At 49.2% G+C, this 19,340-nt stretch overlaps 1 protein-coding gene across 1 annotated transcript in view; it reads right to left on the reverse strand.

Annotated features, from left to right (window-relative positions):
• prkd2 (protein kinase D2) overlaps positions 1 to 19,340 on the reverse strand; it is a 42,283-nt gene that overhangs the window by 2,369 nt on the left and 20,574 nt on the right. Inside the window, exons 2-17 of the mRNA XM_064301127.1 lie at positions 14,066 to 14,204; positions 12,528 to 12,659; positions 11,874 to 12,067; positions 10,918 to 11,101; positions 9,453 to 9,524; positions 7,844 to 8,024; positions 7,196 to 7,313; positions 5,887 to 5,964; positions 4,788 to 5,133; positions 3,815 to 3,867; positions 2,650 to 2,722; positions 2,289 to 2,395; positions 1,704 to 1,865; positions 1,254 to 1,352; positions 532 to 799; positions 45 to 130 (exon numbers count right to left, since the gene is read on the reverse strand). Of these exons, the coding sequence (XP_064157197.1) occupies positions 45 to 130; positions 532 to 799; positions 1,254 to 1,352; positions 1,704 to 1,865; positions 2,289 to 2,395; positions 2,650 to 2,722; positions 3,815 to 3,867; positions 4,788 to 5,133; positions 5,887 to 5,964; positions 7,196 to 7,313; positions 7,844 to 8,024; positions 9,453 to 9,524; positions 10,918 to 11,101; positions 11,874 to 12,067; positions 12,528 to 12,659; positions 14,066 to 14,204 (2,292 nt within the window). The remainder of the gene's footprint in view (positions 1 to 44; positions 131 to 531; positions 800 to 1,253; positions 1,353 to 1,703; positions 1,866 to 2,288; positions 2,396 to 2,649; positions 2,723 to 3,814; positions 3,868 to 4,787; positions 5,134 to 5,886; positions 5,965 to 7,195; positions 7,314 to 7,843; positions 8,025 to 9,452; positions 9,525 to 10,917; positions 11,102 to 11,873; positions 12,068 to 12,527; positions 12,660 to 14,065; positions 14,205 to 19,340) is intronic.

Genomic DNA, 19,340 nt, shown 5'->3' on the forward strand with positions numbered 1-19,340 from the left:
GGGCATGTGTGTGTGTGTGTGTGTGTGTATGTTTTTCAAAATACCTGCAAATAGGTGTGACTGAGGCTCTTGTCCACACTGTAACGTTTTCTCATCTTCACCTGCAGCAGGTTATTTATCAGGTCGATGGCTGTAGGAACAAACACAGGAAAACAAGTGACCACAGTTGTCATAGTAACAGACTTATCAAACACTTTAGCCGATGTGTATAGCCCATAGCTATATCTGCAAGGGCATGTATGTGTGCGTGCATGTACGTATGCACCTGCGCGTGCGTGTGTGTGTGCGTGCATGTACGTATGCGCATGCGTGCGTGCACACGTACGTGTGAGCGTGCATGCGTGCATGTATGTATGCGCGTGCGTGTCTGTGTGTGTGTGCGTGCATGTATGTATGAGCGTGTGTGTGTGTGTGTGTGTGTGCGTGCATGTATGTATGAGCGTGTGTGTGTGTGTGTGTGTATGCGTGCATGTATGTATGAGCGTGTGCGTGTGTGTGTGTGTGTGTGTGTGTGTGCGCGTACAAGCGTACCATCTGGGGAGATGTGTCTCCAGGGGTTGGGGGGGTACATGAAGTCAGCGTTCTGGATCTGGTCGTTGATGTCCTCGTCCTCGTTGAAGGGGAAGGTGCCGCTCAGGCTGACGTACATGATCACCCCCACCGACCACATGTCCAGCGAGCGGTTGTAACCTTGGTTACGGAGCACCTCGGGCGCCAGGTAGGCCGGCGTGCCCACCACGGACCGCCGGAAGGACTTCTCCCCGATGATCCGGGCGAATCCGAAATCGCACAACTTCACCTGGGACGGGCCAAGGCGGAGGGGGTGGGGGGGGGTGGGGGTGATCAGAGAGTAGACACTCATTTTCAGTCCTTTCTAAAATATCATCATCTCCAGCTCCTACCCTAAAAACCTCACTAGAATAAATCAACTCTACAATTTTTTCAGCAGCGATTTGTACTCCCCAGTGAAAACAATCTTTCACTTCCTCTTCCTTCGCTCTCTCTTCTTCATCACTCGCTTATTCTCTTAAGTCTCGGAGCCCTGTCAGGCCCAGGCGAGAAGCACTCCAAGCGGGTGCGCTGGCTCATTGTGTAAATACTCACAGGAGCCGGTGATTCCAGCACTGCTTTTTAAAGTGCCACTGATTGCCTGTTCTGCTGCTCTCGCCCGACCTGCCTGAGTGCAGTCATGCGCCTCGTTCGGGAGCTCACTGTGAACGGGAGAGCGTCGCGCGGGCACACGACGCGCGTACCTGGGGGAAGGGCTCCGCGGAAGCCAGCAGAACGTTCTCCGGCTTCAGGTCGCAGTGAACGATGTTCTTAAAGTGCAGGTGCCTCAGGGCGGCCAGGATCTGGGGAGAGGGGGAGAGGGTCAGGCTGTGTCCCCGCACTAGTGGGGACATCGACCAGCACAAGGACACACTCGCAGGGACGCTCAGATACCTTACGGGGACAGACTGGGCTGCAGTCCTGTGCAATCAGAGACGTGGTGAAACACACCCACACACGTACAAACTACACGTATGTATGATCTGATATATACACACACGCACACGCATATACACATAGAAACCGCACACAAGCACGATCCCACATTCACACATACAAACACACACACACACATACGAACACGCATAGAAACTATACGCAGACACAATCTGACGCACACCCGCGCGTAAGAACGCACGCGCACGGACACACACCTGCGTGATGAGGAACTTGGTGAGACGCTCGGGCAGCCTGCCCTTCTCGCTGGACAGGATCATCTCCAGCATGTCCCCGTGCAGCTTCTCCATCACCACAAACACCTTCTCCGGCGTCTCGAACATGCACTCCAGGTTCACTATGCCCAGGTGACGCAGACTCTGCCCCAGGGGGGAGGAGGCCGAGAGGGGGGAAACGTGGAGAGAGGAGGGGAAAAAGGAGCAGAAGAGAGCGGGAAAGAGAGAAGGGGAAAGGAGAAGAGAGAGGGGGAGTCAAGCAGAAACAAGTGAGCGAGGAGATGAAGGGTAACAACACAGGAGGACAAAAGTTTTTAAAATGCTTTTCGGTATTACTAGGTGCTGCCCAGAGAGAATTTCATCTTAGTTTTCATGCATTAAGTTTTCATTACTTTATGCATTCACAAGTAATTAACCCATAAAGTGAATTAATTTATTCCATCATTTATGTATTTATTTCAGTGGAATTCATTAGCCAGTCTAAATGAAGGCAGATCTGGAAACGAATTTCCTGAGCTGGCAGGTTTGTATAGCCAACAGCTGCTCCTCGCTCCCCCTGCTGGTTACCTGGAGGATGGCAACCTCATTCCTCAGCTGGCTCTCCTGCTTGGTGGGGAAACGCAGCTTGTCGATCACCTTCACTGCCACGTCCCGCCCTGTCTTCCTGTGCTTACCTGAGAGGAGAACGTGATGCCATGAGAGAGTGAGGGAGTAAAAAAAGAGAAAAAGAGAGAACCTGACTACTGGATATCACAGAGCGTGATAAATTATTACTGACTGTGCAGTTCTGTTGGCATGTGATACTGGGTTCAAACATTACACTATAAAAATATTAAATTATGAGCAAACGCGGATATGGGCCGATGCTATTGTGACTGCACATATGAGTGCGTAACTGCCGAGGCGCTGACCCCACAATGAAACTCACCTCCGTACACAACTCCAAACTGTCCCGAGCCCAAAACCTCATCAGCGAAGATCTGATACACCATACCAATGTCCTGTAGGAGAGACCGCTCTCATCAGAAACATTATCATCATCATCATCCTCATTGATTTCTTCATCATCATCATCACCCTTTTTAATATTAGCATCACCGCCTAGGGCTGGGCGATACACCGGAATGATAATTTATCGAATTTAATAATGATCATCGCCACCACGCAGTTGCCATTCTTTTTGTCTTCTTCTCTTAAATTACACCTGATGAGGTAGTAAACATCCAACCTTCAGGGGCCGTGTGAAATGCTTCTTGAGGGGAAAAACCTCACCACCGTTATCTACTGGCTGTTGACAAGACAGCGAATCAGCAGTAATGTCATACAGCATCCATGTGGTCATCTGATGTGTTTCTGTCTACCACACAGAAGCTGCAAGGCCTTGCTGCTGATCGACTGCCTTATCAACACTCAATAGATTAGAGCGGTTAAACCACATGCTGTTGATGACCGTTATTACGCTCAATAATTATCACTGCGGTATATGACACAGCCTACAACCTTTAAGCATATAGTCATCTACGCAGCTGGATATTTACTGTAAGTAAATGAGGTATCTTGCTCAAGGTTTTAGCACTAAACCTGGGAATCGGGAATCAAACATGCAACCTTTCAGTTGTAAACCTAGTTAAATTTACATTATGCTACACCAGGGGTAACCAACCCTTTTCATGGAGATCTACCATCCTGTAGGTTTTCATTTCAAACCTAATCTGGCACACCTAACTCTACTAATGCCTCTCAACAAGATCTCTAGCTGTTGAATGAGGTGTGCTTTGTTAGGGTTGGAATGAAAACCTACACGATGGTAGATCTCCAGGAACAAGGTTGGTTATCACTGTGCTACACCAACACCACCACCATCACTACAACCATTATCATCATCCTAAAAAATATCATCATCCTCATCCCCCACCATTGGTATTATTATCCTAATAAATATTATCATCTCTACCATCACCACCGCTGTCATCATCCTTTGTAAAATCATCACAGCTCTTGAAATCCTGCATTCTATTGCATTTTGTTACTCTTATTAAGCTGGACTCTTATAGAGACTGGAGGATTTTAGAGTTCAAAGGTCATCCACTCACCACATTCTCCTGGATCTGACTGTTGGAGACAGAGATGTTCACCGATGCCTGCCCTGTGGATCACAGCAAAGGACCATGGGAAATCAGCACGGCCTCTACATGACTAACTTAAAACATGAGGAAATTGAGCTGGAAGTGGCACACACAGGCGCCAAAATAACAGAAACACCAACCATAGTATCAGTAGAGCATCCCTCTCTGTAAAGTTAAACTGCCTGATCCTGCCCTAGATTGATATTTGCAGTCAGCTCCTTCAGTTTGTTTAGCCTTGCATCTCGTTCCAATGCATGGGCATCACAGACGACATGTATCTTCCTTTGATCACGGTTGCAACTAGTTGATGATGCCTGTGAGATTTCCACGGCAACATCACCTTAGCCACTGTTGCTCGTGATACATCAGCAAGTTCAGCAAGTCTTGGTCACAAACGCTCCTCCTAGACATGCCTCGACACCTATTTTTCAAAGTCACTGAGATCGCTTCTTCCTTCCAGCCATGGTAATCAATGGGCCGGCCCAGCATTATCACACACAGCCATGAGCATGCTGGGATGCTAATGGCTTAATTAACTGAGGAAGCACGCCTGTGTGGAAGCACCTGCTTTCAGCCACTTCGCCTCACTCATTCACTCAAGTTTTTCGCTTATCTTTGCAGTTACCTGCATGTACCGCAGTAGCAGAAATGTATTTGCACTGAGCAGTCTTCTCCTGTGGTATTTATTGTTAATGTTCGTTCATTGACTGGTGCCCTGTCATTGGAGGAAACTCCTGTCTCTTAGGTACATACCTCAGGAGGGCAGAATTGTATTTAACAGTCACAACATTAACGAACCACACACTCAACAGCATGATACTGAGCAGGTCACAGACACGCAGACAAGGCTGACATTTATATGCAGAACATGTGCCACATTTATTACAGCTATTTGCGAATTCTGTATTTGCTGACTGACAGAGTCAAATTGACGACTCACTGTGGGGGGTGTGTCCCTGCGCTGTGGGCGTGTCCTGGAAGATGACTGGCATGAGGGCCTGGCGAATGGCGCTCTCCCAAGCCTTGGCCACTTCCCGGCCCACCCCGCTGTTTGGCGTGACGCTACTGGGCGAGGACGGGGCTGGGACGCCGGCGGGGTCCAAAGAGGCTGGAGACGGGGTGGGGGCGGGGGCGTGTGCGGGTGCGGAGGACGGGTTGGGATCCTCCCCCACAAAATAGCGCATGGTGCCCGTGACGATCTCAAAGCAGTGGGGGCTGGCCCCGGCTGGGACGAGGGTGAAGTCTCCCGCAGGACGCACCTCCAGGACCTCCGATAGGGGGATTTCCTGGGGAGAGGCGCGGGAAGGGCGGACCGAGGGGCACAGCATAATTAGGAACGAAACACCTAGACTCAACTTGCTGGGTCAAATTTTCAGCATATTTCACACAATAGATATATATCTTAAGCGACTGTGAGAGCTGACAGTTGAAACTATTTATGGGGCAATTTACATGAATTCCATAATTTTGTTAGAAGTGCGTTAGCCTGTTTCACGATTAGCAACACAAGCAGTCAAGCCATGGACAGCAGAGTTTATGTTGGGGAGCACTGCCATGACACATTGCTGGCCAAGTACATGGGCCATGGCACTCCCCTGAATTTCCCCTCTTTTTTTAGCTAGGTCAGCTCAGTTAATAACTTAAAATGTAAGTTTCTATGCTACAGCACGCGCATCAATCCAGGACCTCAACCACAGAAGTGTTGCGCTGTGCTTCCGAATCAAGTAGTACATCCAAGTAAAACTAAAGCGGATATGTTAACAGCTTCAAATAACATGCTCCATTAATACATCTGACCACAAATTCATATGCAAATGTTTATATAACTCTACTATTTACTCAACCCTGTATTTCCCATTCATTGTTATGCAGTTATCCATTTCTTTTCATCTGTTTCAAGAGGAATTAAAAAATTAAGATGTTGACCTAAAGGGGAGGTGAAGCTCTAAAAGTGTAGAATTTGGTCAAACATTTGGTAGGAGGAGGGCCAATCAGAAGATGTGAAGCTCTCAATTTCAGCGTCAGGGGGCGGTACTTACCTTGTAGTACTTGTTGGTGGTGTCGTTCTGGAAGAGGATGATGCACTTACAGTCTAAGCGCCAGTAGTGCCGCTTCCTCTGTGGAGGGGGTAAAGGTCAGGGGTCAAAGGTCAAGGTGGGCTCAGCGTGGGCTCAGAGGGATAGGCACCCCAGAGAAGCAGAGAGGGAGAAGGAAGTTGAGGATCAGCTAGGAGAAGAGAATAGAAAAAAGAGAGGAGAAGAGGAAAACAAGATGAGAGAAGGCACTTAAGAAGAAAGACTGGATGGGCAGAGCAGAACGGTTTAACGGGACAGCTCTGAAAAAGGACAGCCGTCCGAGAGCAGTGATTTAGAGCACTCAAAAAGTCATTTCAGCAGAGAAAAGGAACGTTTTTAAAGACATTTAAAAACAGATCTCATCTATACAGACGGGCACAGTGAAGTGCAGCCGGGATACACAGTGTACTGGAAAAATATCAAAGAGCAGCAACAGGAGGAGCACAGGTCTGGAAGTGAATACAATTACGGTGATTTTTAATGAAACAAATGCCTATACTGTCAATTGCACCACTTTGCCAGTTGCATGCTCAACCTGATTTAATGAGCATGTTTCGCCAAGCTTGTTGAGGGTTGAGCGCTGGCTGTTGTCACTCAAGACAAGAGTCTCTCATTATTATCATTATTATTGTTATTTTGCTGTGCAATGTGTTTGTTACAACGGAAAACAAATCTGAAATTCCATTTCATGCTTCCCGGGGGCCAAGGGAAATGCCGGGTGACTCCCGGCCAATCCAGGAGGGTAGGCAGCTCCAGCCAAAAGGCGTGCATCAGTATTACACATGAGAGATCAGAGTCAGTTTTATTGGCGGGCCCTCCTTAGACCCACCAATGAATTTTTGTCCCCTGTAGGGGACGTGAGTCCCTGGTCTTAAGCTCAAAAACCATATATTCTACAATGCTTACACTACTAGGGACATTCAATAAAATTAAATAAAAATTAAAAAAATATTTTGCTGCAACAAGTTTTTGTCATCCAAGACACTTGCATTATGCCAAAAAATAATTTAAATACCAAAACTTTGTTTTCTGCTGGAACTCAGGAGGACACAGGAGCAGAGGGGGGCATCTATGGTCACTGTGGTCTCTGAGCCATGGGAGGTGTTACCCTACCAGTGCGTCACGACGTGTCACACGGACCGTTTTAAAGGCATTCTGGGACTGCGTGGGCGTTCACTCTGAGGCGTGTGAACAGAGGTGTTACAGAGACAGTGTCTGAGGTACACAAGGACAGACAGGTGTCAGCACGGCGGAGTCTGATCACGGGCATTACCAGCGTGTCCTTGTCGCTGTAGTGCACCATCCAGCCCTCTTTAATGGTGGTGCTGGAGCGGCGGGTGGTCTGCCTGACTGACTGCACCACCCGCATCAAGGGGATGTAGCCCATGGAGCTGCAGAGACACGGACAGAGTCAGAGTGTGTGTGTGTGTGTGTGTGTGTGTGTGTGCGTGTGTGTGTGTGCGTGCGTGCGTGTGTGTGTGTGCGTGTGTGCGTGCGTGTGTGTGTGTGTGCGTGTGTGTGTGTGCGTGCGTGCGTGTGTGTGTGTGCGTGTGTGCGTGCGTGTGTGTGTGTGTGCGTGCGTGCGTGCGTGCGTGCGTGTGTGTGCATGTGAGTACTGTACATTCGTGAATATGGAGTATATGTATGCAAATGCATGTGTGAGTGTGTGTGTGCATGTACAGTACATTTATGACTATGGAGTGTATGTTTGCTGTGTGTGTGCTTGTGTGTGTGTACAGTACATTTATAAATATGGAGTATATGTATGCACACACGTGTGTGTGTGTGTGTATAGTACATTTATGAATATGGAGTATATGTTTGCATATGTGTGTGCGTGTGCATTTGTGTGTGTGTATGTGTGCATGCATGGTGTGTGTGTGTGTCTGTGTGTGTGAGGGTGTGCATGTGTGAGGCTGACCTCTGGTCTCCACTGGTTCCATCCTGGCTGCTGTCGGGGAAGGTGCTCGGGGTGAAGGACCCGGGGATGCTGCAGGCGTCTGCGTCGTCCGAGTCGTCCATCAGGCCCGATTTGTCCGGGTCCCCGAACTCACTGCTGTAGTCCATGGGCACCTCCGGGTCCACACTGGGGCTCAGCATGTCTGAGGCAAAAGGACCCGGCAGCAGAAATAAACACCACAACCCTCTGACACATACACAAGTCACACACACTTACTCTCATTTGCATACATATGCTCTACACTCACTCTCACTCACACACATACAGTATACACCAACTCTCAATCATATATACAAAATACACACTCACTCCTAAAAACATTAATAAATACTCATACTCAGTATCCATCCATTCATTTTAAAAAACCGCTTAGTCCAGATCAGGATTGCGATGGCAACAGGGCAAGCAGAGCAGCCCAGACATGCCCCTCCCCAGCGGCTTCCCAAGGCGATCCCAATCCAGCTGGTGGATATGATCTCTCCAGCGTGTCCTGGGTCTGCCTCTGGGTCTCCTCCCTGGCGGCCGTGCCCAGAACACCTCCAAAGGGAGGCTCCCAGGAGGCATCCTTACGAGACGCCCGAAGCACCTCAATGCGGAGGCGCAGCAGCTGTACTTTCAGGTCCTCCCAAACAGCTGAGCTCCTCACCCTACCGAGGAGAGCGAACCCTGCCACCCTACAGAGGAACCCCATTTCGGCCGCTTGTATTCCCGATCGGGCTCTTTCGGTCACCGCCCGTAGCTCCTGACCAGAGGCGAGAGTGGGGCTGAAGATCAAATGGTAACTCGAGAGCTTTGCCTTTCGGCTCAGCTCCTTCTTCACCACCGTCATCCAATAAAATGCCCGCGTTACTGCAGCCTCTGCACCTTGACGGCAGTCGATCTCTGAATCCCTTTTCTCCTCACTCGTGAACAAGACCACCAGGATACTTGAGCTCCTCCACCTGGGGCAGTTGCTCACTTGAAGGGGACAAACCCTTCCTGGATCGTCGCCTTGTTGTGGCGGAAGGGCTTGCCAGGTTTAACGACCCCCAGAACTATGTCTAGGTCCTCCACTAGGGTCTCCCAAAGCGAACAGGTTTGGGGTGAGGAGGACCCAGACGAATATGATCCAACAGACCCCTACTGAATGGTAAACAAAAATAGAGCTAAATTTACCCTGCCCAGAATAGGGTCACTGGGACCCATCTCAGGAGCCAGGCCTGGGGGTGGTGTCCGCAGGCGAGCGCCTGGTGGCCGGGCGGCCCATGTACCTCGCCCAAAAAGGTTATGTGGGACAACCATGTGGACCCACCACCCCGAAGGTTCAGGGTAGGGGTCGGGTGCAATGCCCGTCGGGCAGGGGGTGGGAGCAGAGTAGACACGGTAGCCATTTGCTTGTACTCAGTAGAAAACACAAATTACACACACACACACACACACACACTGAAGCACATACACAAACTACACACACACACACACAGAAGCACATACACAAACCACACACACTATATTTCAATCACATATTTGAGGTATACACTTTGTTTCAGAGCACAGGAACACACAGACACTTTAAATGTTCTGTCTCCTCTACCTTCTATAGTCTCTCCCAAGCAGTCATTGGGCACCTTGTAGGCACAGCGCTTGTGACAGTTGAACTTGCAATCTGCACAGAAAGAGAAACGAAAAGCACACATTAAAAGTTACTTCCCCTAAAATGCTGCAGAACAACATTCAACAAGCATCCCCAATAGAGAAGTGGAACGATGTTCACAAGCATTATTCGCCTAATCTGTGCAGCGTAATCCACTCAATCTGCAGACGAAAAGAAACGAATGAACAGTAATCACACACGAAAACAAAAACTAACTAACTCTCTCTCTCTCTCTCTCTCAGGTTTGAGGGAGCATAAATTATGTGCTATGAATAATTATTTATGAGTGTGTGTGGGGGGGTTGGGGGGCCGGTAACACCAGCCCAATGTTTCATATCTCTCAACGTGCAAAGGGGGTCAGGGAACGATCTGTCTGAGCAGTAGAGGGGATGTCTTTATATGGAACTGGGAACAGGCTAACGGAAAACAGCAACATTGTAAAGTTTTACCGCCCGGGATTTCGCGACGTCTGGGGGTCATTTAAATGTGAGGGGGGGAGAGGAGAATGTTACACACTTGAAGGACTTTTGGGTTAATGACCCACCATTTCAAATCGGGAATCACTAAGCAGGGCCAGCTGATGGATGAGGGTGAGTCTGGGAGGCAAGCTAAAGGGGAGCTGGCGAGAGGAGCTGGAGCGAGCGGGGCTGTGTCTGAATGACGGGGGGGTTTTTTTTTAGGGAGTTTAGGAAAGGAGCGCTCTGTTCCCACGTCTGCCCTGCGCGCTGAAGGGTACGTCCTGTTCCAGGGTCGGGGTGGAGAAACGGGGGGAGGAGTTTCCCTCAGCTGCTTTTCCGCTGGCCACAAAGTGCAGGCAAAAGGCAAAACAAACGAGGCTGTTTAATGAGCCTTTTATTCGGGCGAGGAGAACGGGCTATTTATGAGGTCCACAAGTCAAGGCAGGACTGGGAGGGTGATGAGGCCGTTCCAATATACACTGCAGTTTGGGGAAGGGGGGGGGGGGGGTTGAGGACTGAGCATAATGCAAGCTACGCAAGTTACCTTGCATTATGCTATCAGGCAAGCTAAAGAATAACATAGGAATATTGTACAGCACTACAGAGTCAGTCTATGGCAGTATCCCTCTACTCTCCCCCTAGAGAGCCAGAGGGTCAGCTGGTTTTCGTACTCCTTTAAATTAGTGACCTGTTTAGACCCAAGATACCAGGTGACGTGAGTTTAACTGTGTTATCAACTGTGTTAATTCACTAGTTACATTTTAGCCATTCAGCTGATGATCTTATCCAGAGCAAAGTACAATGGGCGCACAAAGAAAAGGCCTAGATTCAGCTAAGTGCTGAGTAACAATGAAAACCAGCACGCCCAGAGGCTCTCTAGGACCGTGGTTGAGTAGCACTACGCCACGGGACCTCTGCACTTTGACCTGTGACCCTGAGTGACCCACCCTTGCACTGGAGGCCCTGGCGGAACAGGCCCTTCAGCAGCCTCTTGCAGTACTGGCAGACGGTGGGGCGGGTGTACGAGTGGATGGCGAAGGTGTGGGGGACCTTCATTTTGTGGATCAGGATCTTGTCCAGGTGGACGGGACGTCCCGTGTAGAAGCGGCGTGCCTCGCTGGGGGTCCGGGGCTGGGGGAGGCGAGAGGGAGAGACACAAATGCCTTAACGAATTAAAGGAGTTCAGCACACCACATAGGACGATCCGGGCTATGACCTTTGACCTTTTCACAAGACAGTATTCATTCACTCTTCCTACAGTGACTGCTTGCTTCAGCCCTTTTTGTCCCATTTGGGAACCTGTAATCGTGTCAGGCGCTCATGCCGCCTCTCAACCTTTAACGCTCACACCAAAATGAGCATGCTCACTACAGCTGAATCTGAGCCCTCCCCTGATACCCCCCACTTGTCAGCCAGTGACCATTCTCCACACAGACTACCTGCCAAGCAGCACAAAACACAAGAGAGACAATCAGACACTAATCAGATGGGAGGCACATCTCTCACGTACTACTCCTGGTAGCCTGTAGGGGCCTGCTGGGCTGCGACGTCTTTGTTAAAAAAGCAGCCTTGCATAATTGAATCAGGTCAGGGGTCAATTCCATTTCAAGCCAGGAAATGAACTGAAATTCAGTTCAGATATTTTAAAAAGTAGATAAAAATTATATATCGTATGTATTTTTTTTTTTCAATTCTTGAATTGAATTTCAATTCACACCAGTTTTACAAATGATTGTGAGCTGCTGTGTGTCCAATTTTAATCAATTTCTTCTATCAAAAGTTTGACTTTGTTCACTCATGATGCTTTACGCAACGATTTTGTTTGTTAAAAGCAGGTGCGGGTCTAAAGACCAGGAAGGGCGTTCGAGGTCTGAGCAAGTGCTTCGGACGAGGGATTGGGTACCATCTGCGTGTGTGACCTCACGAGTCCAGTCGTTTCGTCGGACATGGTGAACACGCTGCTGAGGGACTCGGTGGTGGAGAGCCGCTGCGATTGGCTGCTGGTCAGCGAGGTCGTGGAGAGGCGCCGTTTGCGGGCGCCGCTGCAGTTGTTGGGGATGCTGAAGGCGCAGCGCTTGTGGTAGTTCAGCCCACATCCTGCAGGGGGAGACAATGAGCGCTCCAAATAAGCACTGGACTGCTTTAAATAAACGGTATTGAGAAAAAGAAAGGATGCAAACTACTTTCGTTTTTTAAAGTACAAGAAAAACAGTAATAAACTGTTAACTATTTTTATACGACAATAGTATTGATGACGCAAGGATTGTATCGCATTGTATCGACATTTAACTCTTCACCTGTGTCCACAGATTTATTTTTTACCTAAAATGCTTAATTACTTAATATCATTAACGAAAGTGGTCCAACCACTCAAGTGTTATACTGTGTCCAACACAGGAGGCAGACCATTGTAACACAGAACAGACCAAAGAACATGTGGTTAGAACATAAAAAGGAGCATTCTTCCGCAGAGCCGGCATGGTGAGAGGCAGATGCAGACAGACAGACAGACGGACGGACGGACGGATGGACGGACGGGCGGACGGAGGATCCTCACCGTCGCACTTGAGGCCCTGTCTCACCAGGCCGAACAGCATTTCCCCGCAGTGATCGCAGAAGGCGGGGGCGCGGTACGAGTGCACGTTCAGGGCGTGGGGCCGGATCTGAAAGTCCTCGAAGGTGGCGGCCGCTACGGGCCAGAAGAGCACACACACATACGCTTATACACACGCAGAAAGAGAGGTGTGCAAAACCATTCATATATACATTATACACACGCAGAAAGAGAGATGTACAAACCCATTCATATATACATTATACACACTGAAAGAGAGATGTGCAAACCCATTCATATATACATTATACACACTGAAAGAGAGATGTACAAACCCATTCATATATACATTATACACACTGAAAGAGAGATGTGCAAAGCCATTCATATATACATTATACATACACAGAAAGAGATACACAAAATAATGAATGTATACGTTCATTAAAAAAATATATATATATTCCTCAGCCTATTATTTTGTAGTTTCCTATGTCTCCTGTGGGGGAGGAGTTTATACAAATCTTTGCCAATATATTCAAATACGTGAAAACAATAAAGCATTAAAAATCTATTTTACTCAATTGATAGAGGGAGAGAGGGCGAAAGAGAGGGACAGAGAAAGAGGGAGGGGGGTGGGTGTTAATCCTTAATTGAGTGCCCTGGAAGTCAAACACAGGGCTGCCTCTGGCCCATATTAAGTGGTCCCTTTCTGCATTCTGTATTCTCCTTCTCTTTTGCACCTCCATGAACTCCCTGCACACACGCAGCACCTACACGCAGCCGATTTGCGTATATGCAAATGTGGTTCCTCATTTTCGTGCGCAAACACTTTAATTAAGGAAGCACTCTCTATGTCTTTCTCCTTTTCTCTCTCTGCATGATTGTCTTATTCACACACACACACACACACACACTCACACAAGGACAGGTGCTGGGTAGAACAGCAGAAGGGGCACTTATGGTTTCTTGGGGTACTTATGAGATGAGATTTGCGACTTGCTGTTACAGACCCTTCAAACTCACACACCGTGTTCCCTGCAGTTCAGACCACCACAGATGTGCTCCAATTAAACAACAAAGCCCTCGAGATAAATTCAAAGAGGCGCACAGAGCGAGAGCTTTCAGTTTTGTGCACATCCGTAAAAGATTTACTTATTTATTTATTCACTGAATTACTTTTCTAATATATTGCCTGCTTTCTCAGTTAATACTCCTAGACTGAGGAATTCAATAGCAGAAAATATTATATGTGTACATCATGTTACATCTTTCGAATATTGTCAAATAACTGTACTAGTATTATTTATGTTGTCGGTCTTTCATAGAAAAATAACTGAAGGGGGGAAAAAACAGCAATAACCAAAGATGGAAGTTAGCAGTGATCGGTGATCACACCTGCACAAGAACTACAGAGACATGCCTCGTACACAGGAAGACGGGGGCCAGAAGGGGGAAGAGGGGAGGAGGCAGCTCCTTCACCCTGTCCATAAAGCCGGGCACGTCTGAGGAAGAGGATGAGGAAGAGCACGGTTGCCCACCTGACAGAACCACCTCGATGAGGTCTCCCTCCTGGATGTCGGCAGTGCCCTTGACCAGCTGGAGGATGTTGTTGGTGCCCGTGTCGTGCTTGAAGAGCAGGATCTTGTCGTAGATCCCGTAGAAGCCACACTCCGGAAACTGCCGGGCAGACAGAGGGGGAGGAGACAGGGGTTAGGGGTCAGAGGTCAAAGGTCACGGCCATGCCACCCACAGCCATAATGTCCTCAACATCGCTCTGTCATCACAGCTTCAGCATAATGTTGAAAGACCAAACAGGCCCAGCTCAGCTACATGAACTAGCTTAGACGCATGCAGGGGTAGAAAGTCCTCTCCAGTATTTCGTTCCAATCACCTGGATTTGCTAATTAGCACAATTCTTCAGTCAGGAGGTAGAACTAATAAGTGAAATCAGCCAGCTGAGTTAATGAGTGGAAGGAACGCATAGAAGGACTTTTACTTTCTGACCCCTGGACTTTCTATCGCTAGATGCATGTTGAGTGAAAGGCAAACAGGTCGCTCAACACACAATGACTGCAATGGTTCCCACAGCTTACACTCAGTTTGACTGGTTTTTGCGGTTTGGGGGTGGTTGAGAGCCCCCCAGGTGTAAATTCGGGGAAGCCTTGTCCCCTTGAGACTTCACAATGACTCATACGTGTGACATGAAGAAGGTTTCAGTACCTAACCAGCTGCAGAGGGTTTAAAGAGAGGCAAGAGGCCCATGAATATCTTTCTGTTCTGGAGCGAGAAGCTGGTGTGTTTCTCTGAAGGTACAAGAGACAAGTGCATTTCAAATCCAGCTCTACCCAGACATAGGCCTGCATTCATTTAACGTCAGACCTTCATTGTGATTTAAAAGGACATTTCAGCTATTTTATCCACCATGCTACACAGTTTGGTTAGGTGAGCTAGAGTAACTCACCAAACTCCTGTTTGTGAAGGAAAAAATTACACTTCCATTTGTTTGTTAAAAGTTTTTTTTATAAGAGTTATGGTTGGCCACATGTAGCAAGCAGCACTGCAGGGAAACGCTAAGTCACTCCTGGTGAATGACCATTAAAGAGCTTTCAGGAACATTCAGTCCAACTGCTATGGCATTTTGCCATTCATTTCAAGGCAAGCATTTTAATTCACCGTTTGTCATTTCCAACTAAATTGAAATGACTAACTCAAATCATATTACATTACAGGCATTCAGATGCACTTACCCACAGTAATTTAGTGAACTTACATCCCCCGGATATAACCCATTTACAGTTTGATATTTACTGAGGAAATGATCTTGCTGGAGGGTACAACAACAATACCCACCAGGGAACATGTGAGTTACAAGCCCAGCTCTCAAACCACTACATTACATGTTCCACAACACCCCCCAGTAACACCTCATCCATACTCGATAATCAGAGCCAGTGCGCTATCGCAACAATTCCCAGCAGCCCTCTGTGCGCTGGGGGCAGGTCGCCTCGAGCGTAACAAAAACAGGAAAAGGGGAGGGACAAGCGTGGCGGGACAGCCGAAGGCCCTCGCTCGCTCGCTCGCTCGCTCGCCGACGTCGACCGAGACGGCGTGGTGACAGGCTCATGAATAACGGCCGGCCCCATCTGTCGGAGAAAAGGTAGCCAAGCTAGCGGGGGCGGCGGTGGGATACTCAGAACGGAGGGGGGGGGAAGCGGGGGCGCGGCGGTGTACCGTTACACGCCGCCGGCCGCCGCGGGGGAAACCCGACCCGCCGGCGCAAACACGGCGGCTTTGTGATGATGTCAGTCAAACGCAGGGAGCGCGGCGGCCCGCGGTCTCACCTGCCCCAGATCCTGAATACTTTATACCCTCCCATTCAGCCGCCGCGGATCCGCACGAGAAGCCGGGACGCGCCCAGGGCGGGACGCGCCCCGCGCTTCACAGGGGGAGACAATCGCTCTTCCTCCCACCTGTAACCCGAATCTGCGCAGTCCTCCCGTCCAGCAGGGGGGGAGCCGGTACTAAAATTCTTACTAGAGTGCAGCGGTTGCACCACCATTCTGAAAAGCCTGCAGACGCTGTAACTCTAATGAAAGAGAGCGCTGCTGTTTCTGCGGTTTTTGAAAACCCCGGTCTACTTTTGTCTGTTCGACCACAATGGCCCCGCTGCAGTGTGTGTGGCATATGGGATGTAAATAGCGAGTCATTAAAAGCAAGAGGAACCTACAGACCGGTAGTGTGGCAGAATATTCAGTGAGAGATGTTCAAGTCCCGTGTGCTGCTCTAGTCTGTACAAACCCCCCCCTTCCCCCCACACACACAACACCCCATATCCCGGCTTTCCCCCTCCCAGCATCCTCACTTACAGGAAAAGAGCTGGCCCCGAACTGCACACCCCCGCAGCCCTCCCTCCCTGGTGCACACAAAGAAACAAAGACACACAGTACAAGGCCAGGAGGCAGGATGTGTTTCTGCCAAACAACACGCACTCCACACCCTTCTATGGGCAGCGCTACCGCTACCACTGCTGCTGCTGCTGCTGCTGCTGCTGCTGCTGCTGCTGCTGCTACTACTGCTACTGCTACTGCTACTGCTGCTGCTGCTGCTGCTGCTGCTACTACTGCTACTGCTTACCTCGCCTCTCCTGATCAACACTGCTACTATTCAACAACTCTTCCCTAACTCCCCTTAACCAACACAGCTCAAAGTGTTCTCTCCCCTTCCCCAACACAGCTCAATATGTTCTCTCCCCTTACTCCACACAGCTCAGTGTTCTCTCCCTTAACCAACACAGCTCAAAGTGTTCCCTCCCCTTACCCAACACAGCTCAAAGTGTTCCCTGCCCTTACCCAACACAGCTCAAAGTGTTCCCTCCCCTTACTCCACACAGCTCAGTGTTCTCTCCCCTTACCCAACACAGCTCAAAGTGTCCTCTCCCCTTACTCCACACAGCTCAGTGTTCTCTCCCCTTACCCAACACAGCTCAAAGTTTTCCCCCCCTTACCCAACACAGCTCAAATTGTTCTCTCCCCTAACCCAACACATACAGATGAAGCCTCCTTTGTCTCTGTGATATGTTGCCAAATATTGTGTCCACAAGCATGATTGTGGTTATATATGCAGATATGACTGCAGGCATAACCAACCATAACTCCAGTGAGTGGGATACAGTCAGGGGCCCACCATGCCCCCAAACATGACAGATGAGTGAGACGGCGGGGTGTGGGCGAACAGGAAAGAGTGCATTTCCCAGGTAAAAATGTACCTGTCCTCCAGGACCACCCCCTCAGTCAGAAGCCATTCATTCAGAGCACATCCTGTCACAACACGCTAACACCCCAGCGCCCCTCCCCCTCTGCTGCGCTGACTCGCTGTGACTACTGTCAGCTTCGCATCCGGCCCCAGGGAAGACTTACCACTTAAACAACGCTGTCTTAGCGGAACAACAACTGCTAATTCATCTGACCAATGAATTAGCAGTAAAACATGCTAAAATTAACAGATTTTTAAAAAAAATAACAGCATTATTCTTACAGATTTCAAATAAAAATCAGCCTATGATAAAACACATAATTAATGGATGTGTATGGCATTAAAGATTGATGGATCAAGTACCGATGATGCCACCTGTTCATCTGGTCAGCGGGGTCTGTCGATCATAATTACAATCCATACATCTTCCCTCCAGGGTAGAGGAGAGACAGGAGTAAACAGGTCTGTTATTGAACGCTGCTGGCGGAGAGAGTGTCTGAGTGTCTCCAAGGGCCCTCTGGGGTTGCCAGGTGTTGAGTTTCCCCAACTGCCATCTCTGGCCTTAAGGCCTCCATCATGAATCCTATGAATTATAAACAGCCCTCCGCTCCCCGGCGTGGCCCAGGCCCACCTGGCGCGCCGCGATCTCGCCGCGGGCGCCCTCCGTAACCCTTGGCCCGGCTGCCGCGGGAAGGCGCCCCTGGCCACACGAAAGCCGGGATTTCCCACGATGCACGGGGGACCTGCAGCCGTGCCTACGCCGATTCGGCTGCGGGTCCTGGGGTTAACTCAGCGCCGGACGCAGTCGAAATCCGCAAATTTGCCACATGGCAACACGAGGGGGAAACACAAGTGAAAACCAAGCCAAGGCCCTCACTTCAGCCACAGCTGAGGGCTACTTCCTGTCATGTACAGGAAATACCATAACTATGGTCTGCATAAAACCGCAGAGGCTGATAGGAACAGTTCTACGAATGGTCAGTTATTATGACTACGTTAACAGTTCCCCGCAGGGCATCTATTTCAGTTAGCACTCTAGCCAATCACATTTGCAGCAACATTGACCAGTGCAACTCAGTCTGACACCTAAAAAACACAGGAGGCTTGATAGTGTGTTCCTAAAATTGAACAGACTCACAGTGCGGCAGAAAATGTTTGTCTTAATCACATTATCTGACAGCATATTATAGTATCTCACAGCTCGTTTTGTCAAGGTGGTAGGAGTGATTTTGTGCCATCAATCTCATGATAAATGAAGCGAATCATTTAATAATCAAGGTAATATAAGCTATCAATCACTGGCTCCACCTATCGATTGAAGGCTCCGCCCATGTTTGGTTTCATGAAACCAAGCTGCCCAATCAACTCCCGGTTCTTCGTCCACAATCACAATTAAACTGCCCTTGAAGTTTCAGGCCAATTGAACAAGACACAGCCTAGGTGCATGTAGCACTGCAGAGCAGTGGCCAGGGGCTGGATTTGCACAGGGAGGCTTGTGAGTTTCAGACTCAGATCTAAGGTTCTTCAGCGGCGATGGCTAATACCAACGCCTCTCCGGACGAGCAGGCCCCACAGCGCGAAACACGCTTCGCCAGCCCTCCTCTGAGTCAAACATCCTGTTTTGAGTCAGAAAAGAAAACAGAGGCCCGGGCATCGCCGCCCGTGTCAACACCAGCACAATCCGCGGCGCTGACCCGTAGCCAAGGGCTCCGCGTTCACGCGCGACCGGAGGCGCCAGTAAAAACACACGGGTCGTCTCAGCCGAACGACTCCCTGCTCCTCGCGGAGAGCGGTGCGTACGTCACACGACGCCGTTCCCCGTCTCCGCGGTCCGCCTATCTGCTTCGCACTTGCATTGAGACTTTCGTAGAGACTTTAAGCCGAATAATAACAACGACAAAGCAGACCGCACCAGGTAAATTCGCCGTAACTGCAAAGCCAAACAACGAGCTAGTCCACAGCACCGAGTGGATCAACCAAAAATCAACTACAGAACTAAACATATAGTCTATGTGCATTTCTTGTATCAATGGGAACATGCAGTTATGAGGTCTTTCTCAT

The sequence above is a fragment of the Anguilla rostrata genome, chromosome 12 (genome assembly GCF_018555375.3).
Source record: "Anguilla rostrata isolate EN2019 chromosome 12, ASM1855537v3, whole genome shotgun sequence".
In the NCBI taxonomy this organism is placed as follows: Eukaryota; Metazoa; Chordata; class Actinopteri; order Anguilliformes; family Anguillidae; genus Anguilla; species Anguilla rostrata.